This window comes from Pelophylax lessonae, assembly GCF_965119305.1.
Source record: "Pelophylax lessonae genome assembly, chromosome: 1".
Classification (NCBI taxonomy): Eukaryota; Metazoa; Chordata; class Amphibia; order Anura; family Ranidae; genus Pelophylax; species Pelophylax lessonae.
This window is the reverse complement of record NC_138768.1, coordinates 138,423,336-138,435,505: the sequence shown is the minus strand read 5'-3', so window position 1 is coordinate 138,435,505 and position 12,170 is coordinate 138,423,336. Positions and strand designations below refer to the sequence as shown.

At 47.0% G+C, this 12,170-nt stretch overlaps 1 protein-coding gene across 3 annotated transcripts in view; it reads left to right on the top strand.

Annotated features, from left to right (window-relative positions):
* Positions 1-7,565: 7,565 nt before the first annotated feature.
* TNPO1 (transportin 1) overlaps positions 7,566-12,170 on the top strand; it is a 542,580-nt gene continuing 537,975 nt past the window's right edge. For all 3 annotated transcript variants that reach the window (XR_014225578.1, XM_082265499.1, XM_082265498.1), the window contains exon 1: positions 7,566-7,807. Coding sequence is in view for 2 of the 3 variants with exons in the window: in XM_082265499.1 (XP_082121625.1) it covers positions 7,703-7,807 (105 nt within the window). In the remaining variant the exon portion in view is untranslated. The remainder of the gene's footprint in view (positions 7,808-12,170) is intronic.

Genomic DNA, 12,170 nt, shown 5'->3' with positions numbered 1-12,170 from the left:
GTTTTTAGGCATCACCGTGGATTCAAATCTGATGGAATTTCGGCTACCTCAGGACAAGATTCGACGGCTGCGAGGTATGTTGTACTTGGTAATGCGGAAAAAGAAGGTATGTTTGCGAGAGATGCAGTCGCTTCTGGGGTTACTGGCCTTTGCCTCCAGGGTAATACCTGTGGGGAAGGTTTTTTCCAGGAGGCTGTACCTCTCGATATCGGGTTTGAAGTCCCCCTCGGCGCACGTTAGAGTGACGCATGATATGAGGGAGGACCTGTTGGTATGGCTACAGTTCCTGCTTCATTTTAACGGGAGAGCTGTTTGGCAAGAGGAGTTTGTTTTGGATTCAGATTTCATGCTCTTCACTGACGCTGCGGGCTCGGTGGGTTTCGCCGCAATTTGGCGGACTCACTGGTGTGCGGAGCGTTGGTGTGAGAGATGGAGACGATCTAAATTAATTAAAAACATTGTTTTGCTGGAACTATTTCCAATTGTGGTGGCGTTGGAGGTTTGGGGTGATTTCTTTAGAAACAGGCGTTTGATGGTTAGTACGGATAACAAGGGTGTTCTGTATGCCATCAATTGCCTGTCATCCAGGTCTCCGCCGGTCATTGCTTTGCTCAGGTACTTGGTTTTCCAATGTTTAAAGCTGAACGTATGGATTAAGGCTACCCATGTTCCTGGGAAAAGCAATGACCTGGTGGATTCTTTATCTCGTTTCCAGGTTCAGAAATTCTTTCAGCTCCTCCCAGAGGCGGATTCTGTAGGCGTGCCTTGCCCGACTCACCTGTGGGATTTGGTTTAGAGCTGGTGATGGACAATGTACAGCATTCCTTGGCGCACAGCACTTGGTCGGGCTACCAATCGGCGTTTGCTGTGTGGCTGTCTTTTCTTGCTTCCGTGCACAGCCCTCGGGAGTCCTTCTCAGAGGAGTTGGTCCTGCTTTTTCTGAACTTGCTTTTTGAGAAGGGGTACTCCTGGTCACATATCAATAAGCTGCTAGCAGGAGTGCGGGGTCATCCGGCTTGCGCATCTTTTTTCTCGGTCCAACAGGCAATGAAGGGCTACAGAAGGAGAACGGCTCATCCAGATTTGCGTCGCCCTATTACTTTGGACATGTTGCGAAGTCTATGTTCCGCAGTGTCGGGTATATGTTTTTCGGCGTATGAAGCCATATTGTTCCGGGCAATTTTTTCTTTGCTGTTTTTCGCGGCGTTGCGAATATCGGAAATTATTCCAGTGCGCACGGTTGCTGGCTCGGGTCTTAAATTTACCAATGTTTGCTGTACAGCGGACAGAGTGAGTTTGTTTCTGGTTAAATCAAAAACGGATCAGAGGGGTTTGGGACATTGGTGCCACCTGCACAGGTTTAGGGGTTCTCCGGTTTGCCCGGTGATGCTGGTTTCAGACTATTTAAGGGTCAGGGAGGGCGACAATGTATATTTCCTGATACATGCGAATGGTAAGACACTTACTAGATACCAATTTGATTTTGTGTTTCGGAAGTGTTTACAGTCGCTTGGTTTGGGCCAGTTGCGGTTCTCGTCCCATTCATTTCGGATCGGGGCGGCAACTGAGGCATCAAGGGCGGGTTTGGAGGTGGGATTGATTAAAAACATTGGTAGATGGAAATCAGATTGTTACACCTCTTATGTTCGCCCTAACCTCGTTTTTGCTCCTTTCAGGTAATCCATTGCAGGTGTGGATTGTGGGGCACTCTTTTGTGTTCTGGGCCCAGCAACGAGCGAGGCGACGGATATATTCCGAACTCCTTGGCTTGGACCAACATCGTTTTCAAGTTTCCTGGTTCAGTAAGAGGGGCATGAGATGGGAGGAGTTATTACCTAGCATGGAGAATTTGTTTGAATCCCAACCCCCTCCTGACATTCTGGTGGTACACTTGGGGGGGAACGATATAGGAAAAGTGAGAACGCTAGATCTAATTTTTCAAATACGGGACGACCTGCACAGTCTGAAGTTAAGATTCCCGAAAATGGTAGTGATGTTTTCGGAGATTGTGCACAGGCTGGTCTGGTCATCAGGCCGTTTGCGTTTCCATGGTAAAATTAAAAAGCGTGTTAATCGTGCTTTGGAAAAGTTTTTGGCACAGGTGAATGTATTATCATACAGGCACTCGGACTTGGAGGGTGGTGTTCAGGGTCTTTACCGGGGAGATGGCGTTCACCTCTCCGGTATTGGCCTTGACATATTTAATGCAAACTTGGGTTCGTTAATTGAATTGGCCGCGCTTCGGGGGTATGGTGACAGGCAATGAGGTATTGCCTGTCGTTTGGATGGTGATCAATTGTTTTGATCTTCTGTGAATGACAACCCGAGTTTTTTATGACTGGGTTGGTCTGTTATTTATATTGATATTTATAAAGATGGTTTATGTTATTTTGAATACCAGTCAATAAAGAAGCCGCGGCCGTTTTTACCAAGCTGTAGTCCGAGTGCCTTATTTTATTTAAAAAAAAAAAAAAAGGGTGTTCATACAGGTTTTAAGGTTTAAGATATAAGGTGATATAAGGTAAGTTTCAAATTATCTAATCTCCTTCCTACCATCCCATATTAGAAAGGGGGCTAAATTAGCCCCCCTTTCATATGGGCTGGTGGAAGGGGTTAAAACTTAGTATAAAGCAGGATTAAGGGTGGTAAATGAGGCCCATAGCTCTCCTCAGCCAGGTTCCCGCCAGAATGAGTTACCAGGCAGTTTAGTGGGGTCTATTAGGAAGAACAGGTGGTCAGGCAGTTTAGGTTCTCTCTCTAAGGAATTAGCGAATGAGCCCCTTTCTCCGCCCGCTCACCTCAGCCTATGGGGTGGAGGTTACCTCAGGGAGAAGCATATATAAGGTGCCTCCCGCCCCTCAGGGGCTCACATCTCTTCATACCTTCCATCTGGATTTCCCCTCCCGCCCTCCCCTGGTTTGTCGCGGCTTCAATAAATTGACTGGTTTGGGTCACCTCTAGGTTAGAGGGGGACGTGTACTTTATGATATATGATGTTGATGTGGATGATGTATGGTGGATGGTGATCAATTGTTTTGATCTTCTGTGAATGACAACCCAAGTTTTTTATGACTGGGTTGGTCTGTTATTTATATTGATATTTATAAAGATGGTTTATGTTATTTTGAATACCAGTCAATAAAGAAGCCGCGGCCGTTTTTGCCAAGCTGTAGTCCGAGTGCCTTATTTTATTTAAAAAAAAAAAAAAAAAGGGTGTTCATACAGGTTTTAAGGTTTAAGATATAAGGTGATATAAGGTAAGTTTCAAATTATCTAATCTCCTTCCTACCATCCCATAAGGTAGGATTCCCTTCGATTTTTTTGGAGTGTGTAGATTTTTGAACGTTTATTGTTGGCTTTTATATGTATGTGGTGGCTAAATTTGGTGAAGGGCAGGGAGATTAGCAAGGAATGCCTATGATTCTTTTTTATGTAGCGCCCCTTGACCCCCAGCATCAGGGGGGGCTGACATTTCGGCTCAGGGTGCTGCTTCTTAGGCATGGTGGGTGTGGACATTTGTAGAAAAGATGGGCATCAGTCACGTTTAGAATGCAAAAGTGAGTTTATTGCTCACAACAGAGGAAAAATGCAGGACCTATTTTGCGATTCGGCACTGCGTGAAAATGAAATTGACGTCCTTTTTTTCTCACAAACAGAGCTTTCTTTTCGTGGTATTTGATCACCTGTGCGATTTTTACTTTTTGCGCTATAAACAAATAAAGAGCGACACTTTTGAAAAAATAACAATATTTTTCACATTTTTTTATATGAAATTTCCCCAAAAAAATGTAAAAATCAATTTTTTTTTAACATTTTAGGCCAATTTGTTTTCTGCTACATATGTTTGGTAAAAAAATCACAATAAGCGTATTTTGATTGGTTTGCGCAAAAGTTATTGCGTCTACTAACTACGGGAAAGATTTATGTCATTTTTATTGGTTTTTTTTTTTTTTACTACTAATGGCGGCGATCGGACATCGGAGCCGCCGGTCACTCGCGCAGGGAAGGCAGGGAACGAGTGGGGATGGGAGCGCGCTTCAGGCGGCGCGCCCTCCCCCCCTAGAGGCTCATGGTCGGCTTTCTTGTAATAACAACCAATGCGGCTAATGAGCCGCTTGCCTGTTATTACACCAGTGGGATGGGACGTTCCCCCCTCCCCCTGCCTTCTGCCGCTCCATCCAGGTCTCTTGTATCACCGGGAGGCCTGAATGACCAGCCGGCTCATCCGCCGGCTGGCTGAAGACCGGAGCAAGGCCGGAATTGGATCTGATCGGGTCTCCGATGTAGTAACCCGGAAATTATGTCATGACATCACTTCCGTTTACTGAAGCCTTAAAGGCACCAGATTTAAAAAAAAAAAAAAAAATGACAGTATTCAAAACAGCCAAACTTGCTATTTTTGAATGCTTTTAAGTGCAGAGGAGGGGTTTGGGGTCTCCTGGACCCCAGATCCCTCCATAAAGAGTACCTTTCACTGCGTATTGCTGTCACATTGGCTGTTTACATTACTTGTGACAGCAATAACAGTGATGAAAAAAAAAAAAGTAAAAGGACAGTGTAAAAACGAAAACTTCAAATGTACAGAATATCGTCCTGAAAGGTAGCTGAAAAATCAGTATCGGTGGACCTCTACATGATACCCTTACCGCATGCGGTAAGCCTTAGTGAATTGACCTCATAGCCATGTTTTCTTAAGGCCCCTTTCACACGGGCACACCGCCTGATGGAGTCCGTTCTGCTCAGTGGGGGATCGATCCGCCGATCCCTGCTGAGCAGGTGGATGACAGCTCCGTCTCCGCTCTGTGTGCAGAGACGGAGCTGTCAGATCCCCGCTGTCCTCTATGGGGAGATTCCATGAGAACAGACCGCCTGTTCGTTCTCATCTGATCCCATCCGATCCTCCAGACGGATGGAAAATAGGGTTTCCATATGGATTTCACAGACAGGTTAGGATCGGAGAGCAGCGGGTGTCAGCGGACTTGTCTCCGCTGACATCGGCTGCCCCATAGGGATGCATGGAACATCCGATCAGATCCGCCTGAAAAACTGACAGGCGGATCGGATCGCCTGTGTGAAAGGGGCCTAAAGCGACGGATCTGTCGTCCGTTTTTTGTGGCATGCTAGTCTGATGTGAAAAGTGAAGAGGTTATTTTCATATGAATTTTCCCGTACGACAGAATTCTACTTCAGAAGTGATGTCATGTGTTGGATTGCTTTGTATGTGTTCTTTCTCTCTGAGCATGCCTAGTCTTGCTCTTAAGATTTTTTTCTGTCGAAATTTGTACTAATGAGATGAAAATCGGACGTTGTATTGCGGACAACAAAAATTTTATAGCCTGCACATCAGGATTTTGTCAGCCGAAAAGTCGGAGTCGGCTGTCAAAAGCACTATACTAACAATCTGAAAATCGGCAGATCGGTCATCTGACGATTTTTCCCTACAGATTTTCTTATCATGTGTACGGGCCTTTAGTTTCCACAAAACATAGGCAGCAGCACAGAATTGGGCCAAAAACATGGAACAATCTAGTAAAGAACACTTTCAAAAACTCTAGTAGGCCATATTTTTACAAAAGAAAACACATTTTATGAATGTATGGAATGATAGATTTAGTAAAGGAGCACAACCTTTCCTGTGACCTTTGAAAACGTCACAGGAAGTGACGAAACGCGTCAAGGTTGTGGAACGCACGTCAGCCAGCTACTCACCACGTGGAACGCAAGCCGGAACACTCCGCTCGCCACTCTGCTAGGAGGTGTTTGTAAGCAGTTTCTTTGCCTGCAAACTTGGAGTTTGAGTCTTTCTTCGCTCAGATTTTTATGAATATTTGGTGAATAAACTTTTAAAACGATAATACACTATCTGGAGCCTTTCTTTTAACCCCATATCCTGAGGATCGAGATCGGGTAAGGAGGAACCTAACCTGTATCCCACCAGGATCATCCACAAAGGGTATCCCCAATCCGGCCTGAACGGCCTCCAAGCGCTGTAGGTCCTAGTGCTATACAGCAGTGATCCTCAACCCTGGCCTACAGGGCCCACTAACAGGCCAGGTCTGCAAGATAACTGAAATACATCCCAGGTGATATCATTTGCTGCTCAGTGATTGCAGTACTCTAGTCTGCATCTCCCCAAGGTAATACTTAAAATCTGGCCTGTTAGTGGGCCCTGAGGACCGGAGTTGAGGACCACTGCTATACAGCACATAGGACCCAATAATTCTGGTAAGTCATTTATTTCTACCACAAGCCACAGGAAAAGAGGAATCCACGTCACTAAAGTCACAAACTTTTATTTATTGAGCACGAAGCACTTTGCACCTGATCACCACTTGAAAAGACTTTATTTATTGAATTTTACATTTATTTTATTCACATATATTGATCACCACTGGAAAATACTTATTTATCTATTTATCAATTCCTTGGAACTTTTTATTAATTTTCATGTGTTTAATTGATTTGTATTATCACTTATACTGTAAAGATACGTTTTCAACATTGTTCACATACATTAAAGAGGAAGTAAACCCCCTATGATAAGGCCTACCTATAGGTACTGTAAATATCTCCTAAACATGTACCGTTTAGGAGATATTTACCTTACATGCAGCCAGTGACGTCACTGGCGCATGCGATCTGAAGGAACGGCCGCTCGTGCCGTTCCTTCAGAACTCCGTGCCGTGACTGTCGGCTCTCGCGCTCGTGCGCGGGAGTGACGTCACCGCGGCTCCGGCCAATCAGATGGCCGGATGCCGCGATCCCGGAAGACGGGCGACTGGACATGTCGCCCGTCATAGAGGCGAGTGAGCGGCACGGCGGGGGCTCGTTCTAAGGTAAGTATTGCATAATGAGCTAGTATGCGATGCATACTAGCTCATTATGTCTTTCTCTTGCAGGGTGAAAAAAAGAAAAAAAAATTTGAGTTTAAAACCTCTTTAAGTTAATTGTTTTTCTGCGGCGAGCGCTGTATATAGCCTAGGCTATTTTTCTATCAAAGGAGCGCAACACAGCAATTTTCAGGCAATAAAGTTCCACATGGAAAAGACAGCTTGGATTTCCGAGCATCAGGAAACAAACATTTTAGAAGGTAGTTCAAATGTCAACGCCTCCAAATACCAAAATGCTTTTTTTGCAAAAGAAAAATAACAAACATGTTAAAATGTAAAATATTATAAGGTAATGACCATAAAAAACCCCTTAACCACAGACACGTGCGATAAATTACCGCATGAGAAATGCAGTCCTTACTGAACAATCAAAAAAATACAGCATTCGTTCTTTAACACTAAATTTTTTTTACAGCATGCGTTATTATATCACATTTTATTTGCCGTTATTTAACGATTATTGAATTGGCCTCTTTATTTGTATATACTGTAGAATGATTTGGTTACCATGGAGACAGTGGGGATGTTGTGGTATGAGGGGCAGGCGTGTGAGGTGATAGCTGATCACATACAGCCGTGCACACAGGCAGGGCTCCTCCTTCAGGTGAACATCCCGGGCGGCCTATAGGCGGCGCTCCTCCCTGAGCATTCAGTAGCTGTAGGCGGGCAGTCCTTCCGTCAGTGAGTGAGTGTTGTTGGCGGGCAGTAGGACCGCGCCGCAGCCGCCTCCATTTCCCGGCCAGGCAGGCCGCCTCCTCCTCTCCGCCTTGCTTGGGAAAGCCGCGCCGTGTCCGTGTCCCGCGCCCCCCAGCATGGAGTACGAGTGGAAGCCGGACGAGCAGGGCCTCCAGCAGATCCTGCAGCTGCTAAAAGAGTCTCAGTCTCCGGACACGACCACCCAGAGGGCCGTGCAACAAGTATCCTTCATGTGGGCGCCAAGGCCTGTCCGCTCCGCTCCCCGCCCCGGCTTGTGTAGTGGCGGACAGGTCGGAGGCTCGGGGCCTAGTCAGGGGAGAAGCCGGTTGCGGGGGGGATGTGTGAGGGAGGGGGGGGGGAAGGTGTGTGCTGACAGCCGGGGCTCTCCCGTCACTCCGAGCCCGAGGCCTGAGTCTTCTTCCCGCCACACCCGGCACATGTCAGGCTTGGCCGGAGACTCAGGCCGGGGAGGGAGCCCTGGATTATGGGGAGGCCAGAAAAGGATGGGAATGGCGCTGTGCTCAGAGGGGTGACCACATGTCCCTGCTCAGGGTGACCTGTTGTCACCAACTACCTGTCATAGGAAACGGAAGGAGCCCCTGGCAGGTGGTCTGCTTGTCCTTAGAAATGAGACCATGGCTGGCTGATCCCACTTCTCCCAGAATCGGCAGACCTATGTCCGGATCGCATCTGACTTCATTACTTCTCCAGACATTGGCCTGTACCTGTCTACTGCTTCATACCACATGCCCAGGACTGCCTTTCCTGCACGTGTATGGTGTGACCAGGACAGAGATGTCTCATATGGATCCCCTCAACACATGCAGGAAAAGGCCCAGCAGATATGGTGTGAACAAAGCTGCCTTCACACCAGGAATGGACCAACTTCAGCCCTCCAACTGCTGTGGAACTATATGTCCCACGAGGCATTGATTGCAGGACTGACCGATACAAGCGTGGCGGTGATTTGTAGTTCTGCAACAATAGTTGCAATAGCCCAACACACGTATGCTTAGGCAGTCACATTCTACATGGTTGTGACTAGAGAGGAGCACATGTTTGGTACAGACTTTGGTTGAAAGGAGAGATCTTTTGGCCCTACTTATGTTGGTCACAGGAGTGCAGAACGTTCTGCATTCCTGTGATCTGTATTCAGTGGGCAGCTGAGGTCACTCGGCCGATCCAGACCTTAATGTAAGGATCCACCCAAATGCTTTACTGGCTGCTCGCTCAGCCTCTCAGCACGCTGCTGGGAGACTGAGCCAGCCGCTCCCACCCTCTACACAACCCAGAACTTCAGTGAGTGCTGGAGCGACGAAGTTCAGTGGGCAGCTGAGGTCACTCGGCTGATCCAGACTTAAAATGCTTGACTGGCTGCTGGCTCAGCCTCTCGGCATGCTGCTGGGAGACTGAGCCAGCCGATCCCACCCTCTACACAACCCAGAACTTCAGTGAGTGCAGGAGGGGCGAAGTTCAGTGGGCAGCTGAGGTCACTCTGCTGATCCAGACTTAAAATGCTTCAGCCTCTCAGCACGCTGCTGGGAGACTGAGCCAGCCGCTCCCACCCCTACACAGCCCAGAACTTCAGTGAGTGCTGGAGGGGCGAAGTTCAGTGGGCAGCTGAGGTCACTCGGCTGATCCAGACTTAAAATGCTTCAGCCTCTCAGCACGCTGCTGGGAGACTGAGCCAGCCGCTCCCACCCCTACACAGCCCAGAACTTCAGTGAGTGCTGGAGGGGCGAAGTTCAGTGGGCAGCTGAGGTCACTCGGCTGATCCAGACTTAAAATGCTTGACTAGCTACTGGCTCAGCCTCTCAGCACGCTGCTGGGAGACTGAGCCAGCGCTCCCACCCCTACACAGCCCAGAACTTCAGTGAGTGCTGCAGTGGCGAAGTTCAGTGGGTAGCTGAGGTCACTCGACTGATCCAGACTTAAAATGCTTGACTGGCTGCTCTCTCAGCATGCTGCCGGGAGACTGAGCCAGTTGCTCCCACCCTCTACACAACCCAGAACTTCAGTGAGTGCAGGAGGGGCGAAGTTCAGTGGGCAGCTGAGGTCACTCGGCTGATCCAGACTTTAATGTAAAGATCCACCCAAATGCTTGACTGGCTGCTCGCTCAGCCTCTCAGCACGCTGCCGGGAGACTGAGCCAGTTGCTCCCACCCTCTACACAACCCAGAACTTCAGTGAGTGCTGGAGGGACGAAGAGCTGGTGAATGGCAGTCACCGACATACTACTAACTGAAGACCGAGAACTGAGCGACCAGCAGTCTGATTGCCCTTTTCTTGGTCTAGAATCAGCGGGGGACCAATGGACTGATCAACTGAGGTGAGTGTAACTGCTCATGTACACACAGACTAGGTTGACTGATTGCACCTGGTGGTCAAAACGTTCCTGTCCTGAATGTGATTCTTCCGCGTTCAGGTGAGGAAAATTAAAGAGGTTGTAAACCCCTTTTTTTTTCTTTTTTCACCCTGAAAGACAAACGCATAATGAGCTAGTATGCATCGCATACTAGCTCATTGTGAAATACTTGCCTTAGAATGAGCCCCCGCCGTGCCGCCCGCTTAGCTGTATGACGGGCGACATGTCCAGTCACCCGTCTTCCGGGATCGCGGCATCCGACCATCTGATTGGCCGGAGCCGTGGTGACGTCACTCCCGGGCACGCGCACGAGAGCCAACGGCCACGGCACAGAGTTCTGAAGGAACGGCACCAACGGCTGTTCTTCAGAGCGCACGCGCCAGTGACGTCACTGATGCATGTAAGGTAAATATCGCCTAAACGGTACATGTTTAGGAGATATTTACAGTACCTATAGGTAGCCTTACCTATAGGTACAAGTGTCAGAGGAGGGTTTACTTCCTCTTTAAACCTCTAACTGCAGTGGCTTCTAAACTTTTGTAAAAGACTGGGGTTTATTTACGAAAGGCAAAGCCACTATGGACTACAAGAGCATTTCAGTGCACTTGGAAGTGCAGTCGCTGTAGATCTGAGGGGAACATGCAAGGAAAATAAAAAAACTGCATTTTTGCTTGCACACGATTGGAGGATAGAAATTGGCAGATCTTCCCCCTCAGATCTACAGTGTCTGCACTCGTGCACAGTGGATTTGCCCTTAGTAAGTCAACTTATGTATGCTTGGACATATGGGCTTTTATGGAGTTGAGTTTAGGAGCTTTAGCCAAAAAAATTAAAACACTTATAAACTCAGGTTTAGACACTGTAGTGCAAAAAAACCCTTAATGTTAGTTTTTGTTTAAATGCTGACGTTCTCTTTTTAAAGAGTTTGTAAAGGCTATTTTTTTTTTCCTTTGGAGAATACCAAACGTCTATTTACCTGCTCTGTACAGTGGTATTGCACAGAGCAGCCCCGGTCCTCCTCTTCTGGGGTTAGAACACACTGAAACAAGCTAAAAGATGTCTGCAATAGTCTTGACATTGTACCCATGATCGGCTGACCATTGGGGGTGATTTACATTTTTTTATCTGCCTAAATATGTACCTTATTTTCCCCCAAAAGGTGAACATTAAAGCAGTATTAAACCAAAAATGTTCTTTATTGAAGTGTGCAAATCGTTAGATGTGGTTGCTGCATTCGATTTTTATTTTCAGGCTCCCCCCGACCTCTGTTTTTACCTGGTGATCTGGCCGGTAACGCACCTCCTGTATTAGTGGCCCCACTCTGGATGAAAGCAGCAAAGATACCTTTGGACAGTAGCGTTGTCAGTCTTGAGGGGAGGGTAGTGTTAGATGTATTGGCAGATTTAAATACACTAACCTATTGAAACCCAACACTTTTTTTAAGCAGTTACTGAAAGTTTTGTTCCTTTTGGAATAAAGGTTTTACATAAAAGCTGACTATAGTAAGCACCCCTGTCAGTGGTAAATGGTTTGTCTCAACCCTGTAACTGCTGCATCTGCAAGACAGTTTTTTTTTTTTTTAAACATACTTACTGGCCAGATAGGCTGCATTATAATACATGTTTGCTTTTTGGTTTATTACCACTTTAAGTCTGGGTCAAACTTGTGCTCCTCTCTAGTTATGAGAACTGGTTAGCGCACAGATTGTGGCTGCAATCCTGTATGTCTGTCTCTACCGCCGGCCTCAACCTTTATTCATAACTCTGTGTTGGTACAAGGTGCAACAGGAAAGAGTATTGGTGATCTTACTTGCTGATGTTTGTTATTAGATTTGGTGACATCTGGGTACTTCTGATGGCTTAGTGTTCATTATCTCTTTAGAGTTGCAGAGAATGTGTCAGAGCAGCATATCTGCGTGAGATGCTACTGTAAGTTGTCCCAGGATAAGCAGCTTCAGGGCAGTAAAGCTGTTATGATATAACAGTGCTACACATAAATCCAGAGGTGCTACACAGGCATTTTGGTTTACATCAAATTGACCTAAGCAGAGTTTGTTGCATTGCTTGTGAAGAACATGTAAATAATTTGCTGATGTTCAACCTGAAGTGTATCTTAACCCCTTCCCGCTGACCACACACATCTGCAGCCTCATGGAAGTGGGCTTTTATCTGTGTGGCCATATATATGTGCATCTCCCTTTGTGCTGGGAGCGCGTCGCT